Source organism: Haplochromis burtoni, unplaced genomic scaffold (assembly GCF_018398535.1).
Source record: "Haplochromis burtoni strain Fernald_Lab_line unplaced genomic scaffold, NCSU_Asbu1 Contig_170, whole genome shotgun sequence".
Taxonomy (NCBI): Eukaryota; Metazoa; Chordata; class Actinopteri; order Cichliformes; family Cichlidae; genus Haplochromis; species Haplochromis burtoni.
The window spans coordinates 937,688-959,187 of NW_024582531.1; the positions used below are offsets into that span (position 1 = coordinate 937,688).

At 41.9% G+C, this 21,500-nt stretch overlaps 1 protein-coding gene across 4 annotated transcripts in view; it reads right to left on the bottom strand.

Moving 5' to 3' along the window:
• Positions 1–21,500, bottom strand: part of LOC102313184 (adhesion G protein-coupled receptor A3) — a 193,059-nt gene that overhangs the window by 22,528 nt on the left and 149,031 nt on the right. For all 4 annotated transcript variants that reach the window (XM_042225375.1, XM_042225377.1, XM_042225376.1 and 1 more), the window contains 2 exons: positions 8,002–8,129; positions 359–482 (listed from right to left, as the gene is read on the bottom strand). In XM_042225375.1, coding sequence (XP_042081309.1) covers positions 359–482; positions 8,002–8,129 — 252 coding nt within the window. The remainder of the gene's footprint in view (positions 1–358; positions 483–8,001; positions 8,130–21,500) is intronic.

The following is a 21,500-nucleotide window of genomic DNA, read 5'->3' on the forward strand; positions in this document are numbered from 1 at the left end:
TGACCAGAAAATCTTTTATATGCTAACAATTTCTAAAACATCCACAATGTTTGTGGCACAATGCCCAACACTAACCCCTGGGCAAAAAGAAAGAGACAAAGATAGACAATAGAGAGCCTGCTACTGAGTGCAGTTATGATGGGAAGGCCTGAATCATCCGCACTCACTAGGCCACCACTTTACTAAAAGAGTGACCAGACCGTACATGCAGCTGAAGCATGAACGACACACAAAGCGGGGTTATTGTACATCCACATACTGCACCCAGTGGCCTGGTTGCTGACACCTGAATAGACATTCACAATCAATTTTTTGAAAAGCTTTGAGAGTGGGACGAATGAAAAGGGAATGCACTTACTGCTTGACAGATGATGGGGTATTTGATTCGATTGATGCCGCCAGCAAACACAGCGAAGGTCAGCGCTGTGTGGAAACAGAAGTTGAGCAGCATATGCCATCCCTTCCGACTGATGCGGATTGCACTGCCAAAAAAAAGGTTCAAGGGAAAAAAAATTAGTTGATAAATAGTGATAAATATCATACTGTGAAGAGTTTTGTGGATTACCTTTTGTAAATTTGGTTGAAATTGTGTTACTTTCAGTATTATTTACAAAGATCAGCATCAGTTTTCTTTATCATTTATCTCCTACCATATATATTAACAGTAAAACCTGGTAGTGCTGTCAATAGAAACCGAGTAGTATAAACAAAGTTTTATATACTTCACTACCAATACACCTGCTGAGTAGCAGATATTTACATTTTTATGAAAAAAATAAAACTATTAGCAGAAACATTGTGAGCTATTTGTATTCCTGTCTGAAGACAGTTCCACATTCAGATGGAGGAGCATAGAATTTTACCAGATTTCTCTTGAAGAACTTGGGAAGCACTATCCCAGCTAATCATTATCAACCATACACATAAGATCAGTTGTGGCACCACAGCACCATTCATTCTCAATGAGAAAGGGTATTGCAAGGGTACGCTAGAAAAAATGCAACTCAGGTAAATGCTATTCTCCTATATAGCACCAAATCACAACAATAATTGCTTCCAGGTAACATTAATCTGGAAACCCATTAACTACTGTGCTGACTTATCCTGCAACAGTCAATATTTTGGGGCCTTGGTTTATCCAGAAAGTCACTGTTTCCAAATGCAAATACATCTCTAAAAATACTGGCAGTGGCCAGTGGCACCTCTCAGCCTCCAAGTAGATACACCAATGGTATCCAAAATGAAACTCCTACGTCGCTTCGTTCTCGAGTTATCGCATTTGCAAACTTAGATATCCACATCGCCTACCCGCCTGCCAGGGTGACAACAGTACTTCATCAGTCTTTTAACGCTAATAAAAAGCTCATACTTGTAAGACATTCAGACTGTTTATGTAGACACATGTAGCCAAAGCCTCCTGAAACTGAACATGGACTACAAGCGGAGTAAAAATGGAAACTGGAAAGCTTCAAATTCCAGAAATCTTGCCTACATACTCTGCATATTCATATGCAAGATATCTGTTGATAGAGATCACCATAACACAAAGCCAAAGATAATCATGTAACTATGTTCAAATATATGACATTTGTGTTATCAAAAAAAAGAATTAAATGATGTCCCTATTATATTATTTTATAAGAAGACTCAGTATTGAAGTGCAAAAAAATACATATATCTCTTTGCATTTACTATATCAATACTGTTTGCTAAAAGCAGAATGAACTGCAAAAATCACATTTTTACAAGTATTTTCTACACAGCAAAAAGCAGTTCAGCTACTTTTAAGTTCATTCTGATTGAACTTTTAGAAGAATGCTATTTACAGCAATGCTGTTTGAAGTCTTGTGACAATAAAAAAAGGAAAGTGCATTAAAAAAAAAACAAACCCAAAAAACAAAAACGGCCCTTTCAAAAAGAAGATCCCTGCATGTACAAAGTGAAAGACAGAATATTGTGTCATCAAAAGATACGAATGATTTAATTCTTTGCTACAAAATGCATAATGCTTATTTTAGAATGATGGACCTCAGGCAAAGGGATATTTGCAGATTCTTTTACAAGAATTCAATGTACATCCTTTCCACACAGCTTTTCCACCACCTTCTCGCGTACAATACATGCAGCATATGTACACAAATGAGAATCAACCAGCTGATTTGATGATGAAATAAAAGGAGATTGCCTCCAGTTGGTTTGGCCAGTTGAAGTTTTTACATTTTTCATCTAAGCCCTGCATCTGTTTGTGAAATATGGTAGCAGCCACGCTCTGTGCAGCAGCACATTTATGGTAACCCAAACCATCGCTTTTCACCCAGCTGAAAATAAGCTGAATAGGTCAGACATTACCAACACATTAGTTGGACTGTGTGAATTACTAGACCATCTATTCTTTTAATTACTTTCCTACATCAGCTCCAGCCTCTTCAACCTTACAGTCACTGTCACCATTTGAAATTATATAACCATGTGCTGGAAATCTCCACTCCCCAAAATGGAGGAGCAGAGCCCCAGCTGCACGTGAGCCAACTGTAGATGAAGCAGTGGCTCAGCAGTGAGCCATGAGGTGTTTCTGGGGCCGGGCTTCACTGCTCTGTGTGAGGGGAGGGAGAATTAAAGCTACCGTTGTCGATGCCTCTCCCGCGGTCCAGGTACTGAACTCCTTCCAGCAAAGAGGCCATAAATCAGGCCGGCTTCAGGCCTCCCTTGAAGGAGGTTTTCATAGGCTCTGCTCTGGGCTTTCACTGGGTCAAGTACATTAACCTGGCAACCCTCCATATCCCAATCTCCCAGTGTGAAGGGGGAATAAAACTGTCCTGACTTTGCATCTGCTCTCTCACCCTGTGTCCGGTCCTCAGCCAAATGTAAGGGACAATAAAGCTATGGACAGTGTAATATGACACATTATGCAATGAGTAGTTTGAGCCAAGTCTTTTTATTGGTGGCAGACACATTCCAAATATGCTGCTGAAGCTCTATAAACTATAGGCTGCAGCACCGTTACACAGTTAGATGTAGGGATGGGTACCGGTATCCGGTGCCATGATGGCACCGGTTCTGACATAAACGGTAGTAACCAGACCGAAAAGCAGCGCACATTTCGGTGCTTTTTTTTCCTGAGCTGTGATACACTTTAGATTCTATCCAATCATTTTACGTTTCCGAGGATAGTAGGCGGGTCCAGGTACGTACGTTCTTTTAGAGCAGAGCTACAGATTAAAAATGCCCAAGGCGAAGCGGTCAAAAGTCTGGCTGTACTTCACAGCAAAATATGCAAACTCAGCAGCCTGCAACAAGTGCTTTAAGCTGATACTGTGCAAAGGAGGTAATACCTCAAATCCGATGAAACACCTGGCGATGCATAGCGTTTTTTTTAAAAGCCGAGAAATGCGCCGTATTTGATAGCTTGCTGCGAGACCTCACACCGTGCACATCTACTGCGGGTGGGTTGCCTATTATTGGACCCGGAGTTAGCAACATCCCCCAAAAACCCGAAGAGGAGAGTCCTGGCCCCTAGATCTGCCAGTGTAGCAGAAATGATGACGGATGATGACGGCGGCAGCAGCCGTTCTTCTCTGCGTGAGTAGCTTAATGTTGTTTGTGTGTAATTTACGTTGAGTAGGCTAACCACATTATTACATTAATGCATGTAAGGTGAACTAGCAAACACCGTTGTAGCTACATGCGGCTGTCTTCTTGTTTGATGGCAGATACTCCCTTCACCCTGGCCAAAAAGGCTAAAATGACCAAAGAAAAGTGGAAAACAGCTAAACATGAGAGGTTTTTGGACAAAGTTTGTGTTTTTTCCATTCTTTAAGCACTGCTTCCAGCCAAGAGTGATACCATATATGGCCCATAGCTGCAGAAAAGGCTAACATTGTTATCTTTTTACAAAAAAACAGCTGAACATGAGAGGTTTTTGGACAAAGTTTGTGTTCTCCATTCTTTAAACACCGGTTTGAGCACCGTTTAAGCACTGGCACCGTTTCAAAAGTACCGGTTTGGCACCGGTATCGGATAAAACCTAAATGATACCCATCCCTAGTGCCAAATGTACATTTTGTTGAGTAGGGTTATTGTGTGGGGTTGCTTTTCAGGAGTTGTGGTCAGCCTCTTAGTTCTAGTCAAAGGAACTTAATATTTCAGCATACCACGACATTTTGGACAACATCACGCACTCAACTTTGTTGGACCAGTTTGGGGATGGTTCCTTTCTGTTCCAACATGACTTTGCACCAGTGCACAGCGCAAGGTGGATAAAGACATGGATGAGCAAGTTTAGTGTGGCAGAACCTGCGTGGCTTGAACAGAGTCTTCATCTCAACCCAACAGAACACCTTTGGGATGAATTAGAGCAGAGAGCCAGTCCTTCTCATCTGTCAGCATCTGACCTCATGAATGTGCTTCTGGAATAACACTCCTAAACCTCGTGAAAATCCTTCCCAGAAGAGTTGAAGCTGTTATAGCTTCAAGGGATTGTCTGGCCTATATTAAACCCTATGGATTAAAAATGCAATGTCACTCTCGTTCATATGCATGTGTAGGCAGATGAGCGAATACTTTTGGCAATGTGTATGTATGTATTTGTAGAGGATATATAAGCAAGCAGTTGTGTATTTGCACATCCAGCACACTTGGAGGAACAAAAGAATTCATTTGGACTAATTTTCCCAACAAATGTGAGTCCAGAGTGCAATATTTGTGATTCACTTTTGGTGTCCATCAACTTTAGAAAATATGTATATTTTTATCTACTGAGTGCACTACTCAATTCACTAGTGAGCTTCACCACTGGGTTGCAGCTGGTTTAAAGTTTTCTTACTGCTTGCTCCAGCTGGAAACAATGCTAATGAGATCCTTGAGGCCTGAGTTGTAAGTCTGAGGTCTATGGTGAAATCGCAGACTGCACACACAAGCATTCTGAAAAACAAAGAAAAAACAAAGAAAAAAAAAACAGCTTTCACACCGGCATCAGTTGAGATGCACAAGGACCAATCTTGAAGGGAAGATTAGCCAAATTTAAATCAGGTAGGGCTTGTGATTGTGCTGAATGGAGACCCATCATCTATGCTCCTAAATGACGCTTTTGAGATTGCATTGGAATATGAAATCCCTGTTTCAGCTCCACACAGACTCTTTACCAAAGCCTGCTCAAATATGATAAGACTACAAGCAGACGAGCGGACCTGAAAGCAGAAAGCTTTTGGGTCAAAAGAAGTCTCGATACAAATGCATATTATGCAAATTCATATGCAGATATCTGTTTATAGAGATAAACTGGATGGTTACTGTATAAACTGGAAATTACTGAAGTATTCCTCTGACTCTAACAGCATGATATCAGTGTTTTCGAATATTCACTGAGTCATGACTGTAAACACTTTTGACTCAAATTTCATCAATTGGACTCAAAGGATTTGGGGTTCAAAGACGTGATACCCACCACTATGTTCTTCCTTGGCTCATACATCATACATCACATGCACTCTTAATCACATATTCTGTCTTATTATCTTGCCAGCAGAGAAAGAACTAAAGCACACAGTGTATTCCTATATTTATGCATGTGTGTATGTGTTAGTAAGCTGAAGTGAGAATGTGACAGATTCAACGTGCCCACTGCACACGGTGCCTTTGGACAGCCTCTATTCTATTCTGCCCATTTAACACGGTCCCAACGCTTCACAGCTTGGATACTGTCAGTCAGCTGGAGTGATACTACACAAGTAAAGTGTTACTAAACAGAGATGTGTTTTAGTACTAGGGAGAGCCTGGAGGGAGGTGTGGAGGAGGAGGAGGTGTTGGAGTTTGTTAATGTGAGCGCTGTTGAAAGAAAAGCCCTCTAACCCTCTCCTGTGTGTGACAGACACCACAAAAGCTCTGGCATCATATCTTAAATATGGGCTTGTTCTCACTCTAGTTTAATCTGGAATTTCTGCATTCTTGCTCCGAAAAGCACTCTCTGATGAATGAATGTCTGTCTACTTGGCTTTGTTCAGTTTATTGGGATTATCATAGCTGCGTTATCGATGTAAACACAACATCTCTAAACTATCGTTTAATCCCGATGATGCTCTACCATCCTTATTGGAACAGCAGTTCCAACCAATTTTCTGCTGCATTTCAATGTTGGGGAGGAAGCAAAGTAAGCAGTGATGCACAAGCCTGTGTCTCCCTAGTTATCTCCTCCAGCTCTTCTTGGGGGAATACGAGGGTGATCCCTAGCCAGCTGCAATGCATAATCTCTCCAGCATTTCCTGGGTCTTCCCTGGTGTTTCCTCACAGTTGCATGTGCCCAGTTGGATATGCCTCTTGGGTACCACTTGGGCATTCCAGTGAGGTGCTGAACCACCTCAGCTCTTTTCGATGCACAGGAACCGCAGCTCCTTTCTGACCTTCTAATGTATGGTCTCTCCTGGTCTTATCACGGTCTCTGCCTTTGCCTGTAACTGTATCCCAGATTGCTGCTACGCTTCCTGCGAGTGGTGAGCCTACAGCAGGTTGGACCCATGTGGCTTATTATGTGCAGAGTCCTTTCCCAGCCCTTGCTTCGGGGTAGTGCCACAACATTCATTCACCAGGCAATGTTGATATGTGCCAAGATGTTGTCTTCATAGGACTATTTTGAATTACACTTAGTCTGACCCCTCACCCAGGACCGATTTACCTTGTGGGCCAAGGTGCCCCTGACAACATAGTTACTGGGCCTCTCATAAAGTCCTATGCTCATTTTTGATCCCTGATGAAGTGATGGAGAACCTAAAACCAGCCCTGAGATAAATGCCAAAAACAAGACCCCTGGTAGATCCCTGGTAGATCCCTGGTAGCTTAAATAATCAAAAATCAAAATACAGGTTTAAAAATCCAATCCTTAACTGTACACCACAAAGAGAAATTCAAATGAATTTGAATTGATTCTTTTTGTCTCTAATTCCATTTTGTGGAAAAACTACAAAATGCACACCAGTATCTGGGAATTGTTTTTTTCATTTCACTCAAAACCACAACATCTCAGTCTCCTGCCTCTATGGCGATTTCCAATTTTTCCTTCAAACGTCAATACTGCAGTGCCAGACGACAGCAAGTGATGCTGCTGTTTGGAGCCCCAGATGCTGTCATCACTGTCTGACTGCAGAAGGACCCACCCTGTCTCCATCCCAGGTGTCACAGATGGATGTAAACTGCGAAAGCCTCTGCGCCTTCGTATAGTTTAATAAATTCAGTTCAGTCTCCGTAAGAACAGAGACCCCACCCACAGAAAAAAACACAACGAAAATAAAAATCTGACTGTGAATATACCAGATAACTGTGTTATAAAACAATATTTTTTGAAAATGTGACATTTGAGATATTTCTTAGTTCCTTTATATGAAAATAGATGGAAAGCTATTACAATAATGCCACATTAATGCCAAGGATATGATAAAATGAGTGATGCTCTACAAGAATAACAGATGATGAATTGCTGTGCTGAAACAATACGCCAGTCAAGCTCCCTCCTGCTTTAATAGCAGCATTCACAGCAGATGGAACTAAGATGAGCAGACAGATGCCACCGTACAAAACCACAAGAGCCACAGGGTCCACTTTTTTATTTTTTTGCCCTCACCTCCAAAAAGAATAAAGCTGGTAAAAGTACTCCTTAGAAATCCATTAGACGCATATATCTCTGCTGTAGCTGTCTAAAACACAGCTACACATACACACATTTGTGTATATGTTTTTATATCCTCTTAGTCAGACAGGCTGCAGTACTTTATGCCAGCCTAAAGCATCTGACTCACACCACAGTCAGCTCAGGATCTGTGACAGAAGAGTCAAAAACAAGCATGAAGGTAAAAGGGCGGGAAATAAGGAGATTACATAAGCGTCTGCCTGAATGTCCAGATGTTGAAGTGAAATTAATGGCTGCAATTTTAGAAATCGAGGCAAGACGTGCAGGGAGGGATTAAAGCCCAAATGCATACTTAAACAAAATCAAGGTGGAGATTTTCTTCATACCTGTGGTGCACTATGTACGTGATGATGGAGGCGAAGAGGCAGAGCAACATGACCGCCGTGCAGGCATACACGACCGGGTGCAAAAACTCCCCAGGGTATGGGGGGAAAGACAGCACCTTCTTCAGATCCTGAGGCAGAAAAAAAAGAGAGACAGAGGAAAATAATGGGGATCAGACAAAAAGTCATCATAAACACAGTATCCAAAAAGAAAAAAAAGAAACTATCAAGAACAAGAGCCAGGCCTGCACAGTCACAGCATGATGAGCTCTCTATATGCATAAGCATAGTATGCTGCGCTGACGAGATATGCAGCCAAAATATAAATGAATGTCAAGGAAATGTCTTTGAGTTAGAATGCGGTCCAAATCAGCATAAAAGAGTAACAACCCTGTCGAGGGAACATTCTTCCTCCTGCATTTACATTTTGCATTTCAGACATTTAGCTGTCACTTAGCCGGAGCAACTGAATGCAACAATAGCATAAGCTTCCTTGTCTGCCAACATAAAAAGAAAACCCAAACAAAAATGGATAGGAGCCAGGCAAACAGAAAAAAAAGGAAAGAGGGAAAAAAGAAGTCATTTTTTGTGTTTCTAAAAGACGGTAATGCTATCACACATTCATTAAGCCCTTATCAACATCACAGTCGATTTGCTCGGAAATTTATTTACATATGTTTTACAATCTGCAAGACAAACTTCTTCCGTATTTGCGGCACACATGGCGACAAAAAATTCCCAGACTTCAGACGCATTTTTAATGCTTCCATTTTATCGCTGCATGTGAACGGTTCAGATCTGCTGTGCACAGATAAAAGAGACAGCTTTAAAGTCGGCCCACTCGACTCTCGTGCGCTGGACTGCCCTCGCTTTGTGCCACGGGCAGGTGTGGAGCCAGCGGTGGCGTCATGATTTAGGCTCCATCATCTTGACGTTGCTAAATAAAGCACACCTTATCTCCATAACCCGCCGGCTCAATGTGAGGTTGTGTCTGCGAGAGGGATCCACAGACACGCTGTCTGACTGCATCATTGTCTCTATGAGTAGCCAAGTGGGATATTCCCTCTCTCTCTCCCTGGTTGTCTAGACGCAGATGAGCCTGTTGGGGCCTCTGTGGGGTCTCGACCAGCACGAAGCATTTTTTAAACACAGCTGTAATGCAGTGGCCAGAGTTAAAATGAAGGGTTTGCAGAACAGGACGTTAGAGAGATGTAAAACAGGAGAAGATGCGATAGACGCGGCTCAATCGATCAATCTAATAAAGCTTTTCATGTGTGTTTAAGGAGGCAAAGGGAAAGACTGGAAGTCATCTGTTCAAGCTTCAAATTGCAATGTAACCTTTAAATGTGTTTTCTTTTCAGCTACAAGATGCCACTGCGCCTATAAAAAACAACAACAAAATGAATTCTCTTCAAGGCAGTCACTGATCTGCAAACAATGCTTCCAGCATTTCGGCTATGTTGGATCTCTCTCGGTCTTCTCCTGACCACCTGCATATTAGTTATATTCCAAAACAGCAATCTTTTAGCTTGAATTATTATATCTTAGGGAAGATGATGAGGTAACACCTGTATCTGGTGGATGGGAAGGCAGTGAGCAGCAATGATGTGCGATTTTATATTACAGTAGAAATTAGCATTGATAGTCTGACCATGGGGAATGTATTGATGGCGCACAACACCACATGCCAAAGTAAATAAGCAGCATACTCTTGGTGGCATCGGTTTGGACATTGCAAGCTTTTCCACTGATGGTTTCTATGTGTGCTGTGGTCCAAGCAACCAATGATCATAGTCAGCATGACAGTTTGGTCAGGCTGACACAGAATCTGATGTTTGAGATCCATGGTGAAATCATCAAATGTGGCCCTGTGATCACTATGACTACCAGGGAGACATCCGTGCACCCACAGAAGGACTGCTAGAGGTGATGCATCTCAGCACGATGCAACAACTTTGACACACCAGACTATTTGTTACACTTAACGATCTGAGAAATCTTCTTCGTAAACTGTTTGGAAAAACGTCATGCCTTCAAAACATTAGATAACGGGTGATGACAGGGTGAGCCATCTTCCTGTTATTGTTACAGTCATATTAAAGACCCACAAGACATGGAACATAAGAGGAGAAAGCGGCGCAGCGTTGCAGAATTTAACTTATTACACCATCAGTGTAGCAACCATTCAAATGTTGTAAGATAATTCTCGGTGTCTTTCTAATGAAGACCGTGAACAAAAGTTTAATAAAACTTTCCAATCACTTTCCAAAAATACTTGGCAGGTGGTTGAATAAACCATCTATTGGTACAGCTATAACCTTTTTGGGCAGTAGCTCCACATAGCTTTATTGGCAATGGCTAAAAGAAGCGGTGGGTGATCATTTTAATCTGCTAAATGGACATCATCTCTCTGTAATCAAGGACTATATTTAGTTTGAAAATCACAAAGAACATTATCATGGTGAATTATACCACAATTATGCCAGAAAAGATGTCAGCATGCCCTTGGACTCAGGGAGACACCTGAGTTAAAATAGAAATAGAAATAGAAATCTCTTCAGCTGACAGATGTCTCACTATGTTAACTAGCTAGGAGCTAACTTGCTCCATCTGGTGCTATGCATGCAGTGGGTTTATGGGAGGTTTTCACTAAAAGCAGTTGCCTGCCTCTATAGACTCCACTATAGAGCTGTAGCTTAACTGTAACTTGAAAGTCAGGTGATGACTCTCTGCAGGTTTATGAGCGACAATGACAAAAAACATGACATTTTTAAAGAACTGTTTGTTCCCAACTCTGAAAAGCAGTGGAAGACACAACAGTGTGACAACTGATCTGACTTTGACATATATGGCTTTGGAGCTTGGAGCTTGGACAGTAATGACAAGATGCAGGCATGGAAGGAGAGCTGGAGGAAAGTCTGCCATCAGACCTGAGCAAAGACATACAGAGCAAAGAAAGAACAGAGAGGAAGTGGCCTTTATGGGTGAAAATACAACACGAAGAACGCTTTCCAATTTGTTCACATAATTTGGTAGTTACAGATTTTCATGGAATTATTAAGTTTGAATGACGTCTTTAAGCGATGTCATGGAAGGACAAAACTGGTGTTAATTACAGCTCAATGAATTGATGGTGCTGAAAAGAATCATGGCCCGAAGCATCCGAAATCCTCCTGAAATGGAGCCGCCAATTCAGTAAGCTGATTTATGTACTTAAAAAGCAAACAGCGCTTCATATGAGTTTAGATCATGAAAATGAACCCCATGCAAACATCATTTCAACTTAAAAGAAAAAAAAAAACAAAAAAAACATTTCTCTTTGAAATCAGTCTGCATTTGGGAAAAACGGGAAAAAACCTGCCCACACACACGTGATGCTAATCATCACATGTCACAGTAAGGGCAGCTCCTGTTAAAAGGCTTTAGGTGGAAGTCAAACAGTCTCATGGGAGCCATTATCATCATCATCATCATCATTTGGCTTATACTATTGGCTCATGTCAGTCTCTTACCTCCTGAGTCTTTAACCATTTCTCAAACCACTAAATAAACAGCTACTGAGCTGTTTCCCCCCACAAAATTCACAAGATGATATGCATGTTGCCATTACGTATTTGAGTAACACACTGATCATACAGTACCGTATTCTAGTACTCTTTTTATCTCTCGAAAGCCAGGCCTGTCATATTTGTTATAGAACAAAATGACTGGATGTGGATCTGAAGTTAGTGATGCTCTCTATGCAGCTACACTTAGCAAAACCTGGAACATATTCACTTCTTTATTGATACATAGCGAGGTGCCAAAACTTATCATAACAGATACGAGGAGGTTGTTGAATGCCGTTCTTATGGGAGAATGAGTTAAACATAAAAACAGGTGATGTGTATAACAATGATGTGTGTCTATTACAATGAAATGTTCTGCTGGAGAACCTTGTGTTCTGGTATTCATTCATTGTGTATGTTACACAGGACCTAATCTAAAGTCCCCCCCCCGAGACTCTAATGGCAATTCCAGTTTTCAGTGAAGAAATATCCCCACTGACCACAAGACATGTCCATGTCCAGGAACAGTAGAAAACACAGAAAAAGCTCAAAGTGTTAAGCTTCAACATCCCACTTTCTTTGCATAATAACAATCTTGATACAGCAAGGTTCCATCATGGTTGACTTCCCAGTTGATCTGCTGCCAACATCTTGGGCCCAGATGGACATATTCAATTCAATTATATTAGTATATCGCCAAATCACAAAGACAGTCACCTCAAAGCACTTTAAAATGTATGAAAAGACCCAAAATAATACAAAGAAGACCCCAATAATCAAAGGTCCCTTTTTAGAGCAAGCACTTGGTGACAGCAGAAAGGAAAGACCCCCTTCAAACAGGATGAAATCCCAGCAGACCCTGTCTGTAGGGAAATAGGATAGGACATAACATATAACCCTTATAGAATACAGCCAGTGTACCTCCACGTGTATCTGATATGAAGTGATCAGTGTAAATAAACACAGAGGTCTAATAGCTAAAAAACATCAACTGACTTGCAACTTAACATTACCTTTAGTGTATTTTCAAATCATTTACAGCATGCCATTATAAAGAGTCTCACCATCTTTTCAAGCTTTTGCCATTGTGGCACATTTGTCCATTAACACCACGTCAATAATCAAGCAATTTTAGAACCTGCTTAATTTGCTCATTTCTTCCAGCAGCATACGTGAAGATACTTGAAACACATTTAGAAACAGTATTAGTTATGCAAATTGGATATTGATTATTAGCCTCAAAGCCCTGCTAACAGCAGAATGTACCTTTCCCAGCAGCCAGCTAAACTAAGACAGACTAACATTGCCAAGCTGCGCTGTTGACAGAGGAGCTTAAGATCAGGTGCTTCCAAAGCTGAACAAAGGTCTACACAGCTTGACCAGCAGACATAGCATTTGCACACAGGGCACCTTAAGTCAGATTCCTAATACGTAGAAGGCATTTAGTTTTGGTGATGACTGCCAAGAGAGCAATCATATTGTTAATACATTAACGAGAGCAGAAACAACAATGTAGTTGGATGATATACAGTAAATTAATCTGCAGCAATTCTGATCCTTCATTAATCACAATCAAAAACACCAAAATAAAAATGCTTCTAGGACTGCCAAAGTAAGCAGACTTACTGTGCCATGTGGAAAATGGGTGTTTGTATTTTCAGATATTCAATGGATCAAATGCTTAAACGAGATATTCGAAGAATGCTGAAATATTACTATGAAAATGTTCAATAATCTCCAGCCCTACAGGAAAAATCAGACACTAGCAACATCATTTCTCAGAGAATTTTCCAAAATTAATTACAAATCAATAACAACCATCACACACATCTGTCCTGTGATGCGACAGTGCAAGAGTTAACGTTTGGTTACAGTCGGGAATAGAAAAAGTAAACAAGCACGCATTATGCAGAAGAGCTGGCGGCTCACAGACAAGCTAAAGAAGGACAGCGGTTGCCTAAAGGAGAAAGAGGCGGCTGGCAGAAGGAAATAGCCTGACTGAAAGTGAAGTAACAGCCCTTCTTCAACAACTACAACAGAGGTACCCTTGAGCAAGGTGCCAACAGTAGAGGAACTGCCATTTTTATAGGGCAACATAGACTATACAGCGGCGGGGTATGAATGTGAAGAAGGGCAGAGCTGCAACGGAACATGCATGCTCAGCAGAAACCTCCAGTGGACAAATAAAGGTTAAAAAAGACCTTACAGCCCAGAGAGCACGCGGAGACCGAAAATAGAGGGAAAGAAAGGAAGAAGGATGAAGGGAGACGCTCCCTTCAGCAGATGGATCAGCCCAGAGAAAAATGGCGAGGTAGACTACAGGCTGCCCAGAACAAATTGTTCATATGGCTTCTAGAAGCAGTGTTTATGCTCCTGGGGTGGTGTGGGGGCAAACTGCAGAAGCAATTCAGAAGAGATGACTTCAGTGGGGTGAATGCACAATATGCAGTGCTGAGCATTGACTCAAGGGCTATAAAGTTTTTCACCTTTTCTTTTCATATTTTTCTGTCACTTGGTATTTTCTCATTTATTAGTAACACCGTAAAGAGAATTTTCTATCGTCCTTGCCTCCCAAAGTCTACTACTCCTGAGTTTTACATGCTCTATATTTACGTTATGTATAGATCTTCCTGTCCCGTGCAACAGATGCAGGCTGTGAAGTTGCAATTCCCTTGTTGACCTGGCTGTCATGATGACTGATAGGCTATTGGTGTAGCTCGCAGCGTGCTCTAAACAGCGCTTCCCTATTGTACCATTGCATGCAGAAGCCAATAGCGGGATGTCATCTGGGGACAGCAGCAGCGAGCTTCAAATGTGATTCTTCAACTCCAGTTATTATCATTATTGCTATCATATTACATCACAGCACTGTGGCCACTTTATTACTGTGTCTGTACAGCAGGGCAATGTGACCAGCCCCTCCCTCCCCTGACAGTGCAATTCATTACAGCCAGGCAACTATATTACCATACAGGGCAGCTTAGTTTAGCCTATGCTGGATTAGCAGTGGCATGTTACATCTAAACATGCCTCCATTGTCCCCTAGCCTCTGCAGCTAAAGAGGCCCCTGATCCCCTGTTTATGTTGTAGTTACAACTTTAATCCAGGATCCTCCATCCCTGTGCCAAAATCAGATTACCAGACTCAATTAAACTTGATCCGTAATCTCGATCCAGCACAGCGCAATGCAAGGTTATCAGGCCCGGAAAATATAACTAGGACAAGTACACTGCTGATGTGCGAGACCTTATAAGCTCGGTGTCGTGTTTCATCCCGGGGATTGGGAATAATGCTGAACAACACAACGTGCACTATTATTATTTATTATATCCTCTATTTAACAGCTGAAGGCTGCTGAGAAATTTTTAAGGTCCTTTATTTCTTTTGTTTTTTAAATATCGCCCAGCCAAGGGCGGCAAACGTTGTCAAAAAACATAAACACAAACAATACAAATGGACAAATACAGCTGTGGAGCTCCACAGCCGGCTCACACGCAGGAAAATATCAGTTATTTAAGGATCAGAGCAGTTACACAACCAAGAAGGCTGTTTTCTTCATCCTTTAAAACTGACTTTAATTATGCCACAGTAACCAGCTCCTGCAGATTATGCCAAGAGGAAGGGGGTTGCTTTTTTTTTGGTCAGTTCTGATCTAACTCGCGGGAAAACAGTAGTAACGTATTTTAAGAGCACAGGCCATGTGGATTTTAAGTTTTCCAGCATGTATGAACAAGGAACCAGCTCGAGGATGGATTCAGAATGTGAAAACCTGTAGACACAAAGAAAAGGCCATTTATAGAGAACAACCAGTAATAGAAAAAAAATAAAGTGATAATGATAGCTTCTTTGGGTATATTCATGAAGTCCACTTAAGTGTTTGTTCATTAAATGCTATAAATTGGGAAAAATAAGTCAACTTTCCTTGCGGCTGGGGTGAAATAAGGTTTAACCCTAAAAAAAAGAAGAAACATTTCATTTCATTAAGCTATGCTTCCTCACCTCCTCTTTACATATGTGACCCAGAAATCAACAGACCCCCCCCCCCCCCCCCCCCCCAACCCCACCGCCCACTTAGCCTTTATGAAGGCTCTTCCAATTCCCTAAGTGCACCTCAAGAAGATAAGGAACGATCAGTTTCGGGGGGGGGGGGGGTATGCCACAGTCTTTTACAGAGTGGTGTGATTTCTAATTGAGCGACACAGTTTAGCGAGCTTTGTATGTTTTGTATGTAAAGAGCAGAACCACATTTTGGGAAGCTATATTTGTCTACACATCTGTTTTTTTGTTTGTTTGTTTTACTGTAAAAAAAATTTTGTTTCTCTTTTAACTTCATGCCTTTTGGGGATCACACGAGTAACTAATCATGGTAACAGAAATTTGGACCAGTGGCACACAGAATTTCACATATCACTGTACAGCTTTGCCCATTCCCAGCTGTAATCACACTGGTGAATGCAAGAATGCACAAACAATTTGGGAAAGAGGCAAGAGCTGAGAGAAAAAACAAAATTAAAATCCTCTAGTGAACAGCCCGCGGGCTCGCGGCTCACAGCTCCCATCCAAGCACTGTATTTTATCATCCTTGAGTGGCCGTGCCAATGTTGGAACAGAACCTCAGCGAGTGTGCAAATCAAACCTCTGGCTTGCCCATACATACTGAATAACAGAGAGAGAGGGAGACACACACACACACACACACACACAGGACAGCAGGCAGGACAGAATGACCTCCGGACTTGTCAGGAAAATGGTCATGCACCATTAACGCGGGTCATCAGTGTTTCGGCCGGTACCTTGTGGCTGTCACTCAGCACATAGCTTTGAGATACGGTCATGCTCGTAATCGCCACTTCGCCCGGTGAATGTTCAACAGTTTCTAACGAGGCCCACTGCGAGGAACGAGCAATCAAATCACGTGGAATCAAGCACGCATCCATCAAATCAACAAGCATTACGAGCTGATGAGGACGCTTGTTCGGAATAAAAGATGAAGCCCACCGTCGTTTGATGCGCACACATATCAGTGGTGCTGTATTTATCTCCTCGAACATCAAGGGGGCATTGTTTCATTAGCATTAATTTCTCCAGAGCCCGAGATTAGAAGTGTTGTATTTAGCTTTAGGCTATTCAAATTCCTATACAGAACTTATTGTAATCGCTGTTCTGCGCAGATATTCAAAGCATGACTATCGAATAAATGAGCCTTGTGCACTGTTCAACCTTGCAAACAGAGAACAAGCTCATAATTCACCAAATCCCCCCCGCCCCCAAGTGGAACAAAGAAATGTGAATACTCAAAGCCTGCTACAAACAGAATGAATCAATACAGACAAATGTGAAAGCAGGGAGAAGACTGCTTTTTAATATAGGGCAGTTACACTAATCCTTCTCTCTCTGCAGCTTTTATTTATTCAAGCAGCAGTTCCTGAGCGTGATGCCTCATTTTGCTCTCATACTGCTAACTTGGCTACTGGTAGCGGCCCAATCTGACCACAAGCTGACTGGTGTTTACTGAGCAGCTCCACTACAACAGTCGGGGATTTAAGACACGTTGTTCCTAAAGGCTCGTGTGCCAGTTTGTGAGAATGAATCACAGTCTAGAATGCACAGTACACATGACACAAGGTATGAAAATTTGTCGCTCATCAGTCTGCACTCACTCCGCTGCAATGCAACGTTTGGGAGCAGCGGACAGGACAATTTGATATGTGGACAGCAGGAGACGGGGATTAAACCGCCCACCCCTGCGATTAATCAACGACCTCTTTTACCTCCTGCACCGCAGCCACGAGAAAGTAAGTGACGCATTCAAAGTCTGTCAGGTCTTTGCACAAAATATTTCCTTCTCTACAGTTTACACGGTGGTAGATGTGGACGGTTGTGTGATTATTACAAAAAAAAAGACAATTCACTCTCACAATTAGCACATACTCCACACAGAAAGTCTATTTGCAATCACAGTAGTGTCACCAACGTGCACGAGGAACTTTAACTTAAAGTAAGACCACAGAAGCATGACGTATGCAGAAATGTTTGGAGCCCCCAAAAACATAAAAACTTTTTAGCCAGAGCCAAATGAAAATCATCAATGCAATGAACTATTTTTTATTCAGTTTTGTTAATTAAGGTTTCATTTGCTCAAACATAATAGACCTCCTTGTTCATGAAATGGATGTAATTAGCTGGAAAACACATAGATTTATGCCAAGAGAGGCGCCATTGATGCTTCAGTTTTACGGTTTGCAGACTAACTGTAGTCGCACACATAGCCACCCCAACTGTGGTGAGACTGGAACAAGTAAAAACCTTTTTTTGCGTGTTTGTCAGTAAAGAGGAGCAAAGAGGGATAAGAGGGACCTAAGCTCATCACTATATAAACAGCAAACAGCCAGCAATGTCCAACTATCAGGGACTAAGCAGCCAAGGACCTGCAGGCACATGTGTCATTTCCAAAATGTGGGTTTTATTATATAATTCATTTCACTTTTATCTACATAGCACCAAATAACAACAAAAGTTAACTCAAAACACTTTATATTGTCAGGTAAAGACCCTAAAATAATACAGAGAAAACAAAAGGACCCCCAATGAGCAAGCACTTTGGCGACAGTGGGAAGGAAAAACCTCAGGCAGACCTGAGCTCAACGAAGGGCATCCATCTGCTGCGACCGAAAAATCAAAACAAAAAAGACCCAGAAAAACACAGAAATAATGTAAGAAATACACACTCAGCAAAATAAGCTATTTCTAAGAAAATGTGGGCCCATAAAAGAGGTCAACTAAAAACAAGAACCGTACTCAAAATTAACACTCAACAAAACGTTAAAACATAACAAACTGACCCAACCCAAATGAGAGACAGCTCAGCCACTGACTGAACTCCAAAAGGGAAACCACAGGGACAATAACTAGGTTTAATACAAAAAAATAACCCAAACATTTCCTCCCATGTGATTACAGCAGATGGTTAAGTCCACTCGGTCGGCCTCTGGACTTAAACAAGCTACACCCTGAGCCTCCGTACATACTGCTATATATATTTCTTATATACTTGCTTGTGCTGTATCTATAATATACTAACAAAACATGTCATATTTTCATAATGTATTGAAACAAATTAACCATATTATATATATAGAAACCAACTGCTTGCTGTGTAGCTTCAGTAACTGCCAACTAAAAATGTGAAAATAGGAGTAGAAGAATAAATATCACCCGACTGTGTGGTCACGGACACAACCATCACACCAACCCGTTTAGCTATTAGATTCCAGCCGCAAACCCTGCTCCTGAAATAAATGTGAGAGAATCTGTTCCTTCTGTGAACCGTAATCAATAAAAATAAATCTGAGAGGAATTGCTTTAAAATGTGGAGCAAAGAGGCTACAACGAGACTGCTTTCTCTCTCTGTCTCTCTCTTTCTCTGAATGTGAATCTATGAGCAAGCCTGAAACTCTGCTCCCCATGTCTCTCATCATTTTTAGATGTGTGTGTATGTGTAAGAGACGGAGACAGAGACAGAGAGGGATGGTTGGTAGGTGTTGTCTTGGAGGGGTGACTCATCTTACAATCGTTACACACTACAGAATGCTCAATGGAAGCCTGCTCACATGTGCGTGCACACAGACACACAAGCTTATAGTCACAGGCGAGGACATGAAAGAGCCACATGAGGGCAAAACTAGGCACACAGAAAGAAACACGTCGGCCCCTCGTACGTGCACCCCACTCGTGCTCTGATCTCAGCTCTCTGAGATGGCACGCTGTTCAGCACACTGAGTGGGAGCATACATTACACCGGTCCACACCTCTTTCCTTTGCAGGTTGACGCGTTGAACCAAAGCGTGCCATTTTTTTTCTCTCTCTGTCCTGTAACAATAGATGAGAAGGAGGCCAGGACTCCACAGGTTCTGCACTGTTAACGCTTAAAGACGGCGCGACAGAGGGGGGATGCACACCCAGTCTCTGCAAGCAGCACAATACAAGCAGCCTCTCTCTCAACAGAATGCATCGCTCTCTGGCTACAGAGGTCTCAGTGCGTAAATAGGCTTAGGTGTGCCTGTGTGGTTCTTATCATGGCAGAGGTGGAGCATTTACAGAGCCTGCCTCGCACGCGGACATCTGTTGCTGTCCACCATTTTCATGTGCGCTCTCTCTCACTGTCTCTCTGTCTCCACTACAAACCTCTATCATCCCTTTTTAGTGCTGGCTGACTACATAAAAAGCAACCCTGTAATGTTGGGCTTTTGATGACTCTATTTTCATTGCCATAGAAACCACATTACCACCTCAGGTTCTTCAAATAAAATGCATGTTTGCAGGTAAGGGGTCACGCCGCCACCCCCCCTAAACATAAGAGAAAATGAATGGCTTTAGCGTGGTTTTATTTAGTTGCTGCTTTCGGCGTGGTCAGGAAGTGAAAATGACCATTGCTGGTGTGTGTTCTGACTGTGGTGCCATTTAGCCCCCTGAGACAGGGGTGCTGAGGGAGAAAACAGATGGGGGATGCTCTTGAGTGAAAGCAGTCAGCTTCGCACAGAATAAATGTGCGGAGAATATGTTATGTGATGCATCTAACAGAAAACAGCTTGTAGCAGGGACCACAATGAAGAGCTGCGATAGGAGGGATAAGGAGATGAAGAATGATGGCATTATAGAGACAGAAAGCACGGAGACAGATGGAGAGAGAAGGACACCCAGGTAAATCATTATCCCCTTCAGCCTAGGAAGGGACTGTAAGTCTGGCTGGATTTTTCCCTTAGTTTCTTTCCCATTCCATGCATCCTCCTCGCAGAGCAAAGCAATTTTCTTCCATTTCTGATTACAGATAGCTCACGGTGATCTCAACCCGGTTCCATTTTACTATCTGACAGTTGCGCTATCTGTGCCATTTACACTTAAGTTGACACTCCATCTCCTCTGATGGCAATTTACATGTTTGCATCTTGTTTGGGCCATTTGTAAGGCAAAGGCAAAGTGTCAGGACAGTGAATGAAGACAGAATTTCAGCTCCTAGATTAGTTTTCACTTTTGATACCAAAGCATATCGCTCAGCAACTCGAATGGGATTTTGGAAAGGCAAATTTTTGAGCAAGCTTCAAGGCTGAAAGCAGCTATTCAAAGGCCCAGCTGCAGATACACATACTCTCAAACATGCTGTATACTTTTTGCACATATCTTAACCCACTGTGACATATGCAAACACGTGGCAACGGTACACTGGAGATATACCCTATGGGCAATTTTTTCCCCTTTAGAAAATTAGACCATATTCATGCAAACATTCTTGTATTGCTGCATCACAGAAATACTATACCAGAGCCCCACTATTCTGGTAATGCCTCTGAGCAGTTAAGAGCACCGAGGCCTTATCTGAATGAACGTGGAGAAAGATCTGAGTAAGTGAGACAGAAAAACCGCCTGTCGAAATCACCAATCAAATCTACTGAACATGGCTTGAAAAAACTGCCAGTTTTGCCCAGATCAATAAGAAAAGCTGTGACATTGTCACTTCATTTATAGCTCGATCCAGACTACCAACACGATCAGCGTCACGAGCTCATTCCAGCGGTAGTGCACAACTGTCACGCTACTACACATTACTACCTGAGGAAAACAAAATGTACATTTTTATTCAGATTAGGCCTGTCACCACACAGATCAATAATTCACTATTTTTTCGTACCACAGCAGTTGTTGCATGCCCTGGCTGCTCCAGTCTTCATGCCAAATATTGTTGGGGAGGATGCATTGGAGTGTCAGTTTGTGTGAATGTTAAATAGAAAGCACTAAAGCTTAGAAAAACAAGGTGCTTGAATGAATGAGTGAAGGAATGTTGCACAAAGCACTTTTGAGAGCTCAGGTAGAACAGGATAGTCCTAGATAAGAACCAGTTCATTTAAAATTTCATTTCCCATTTGAGAAGACAGATATATATATATATATATATATATA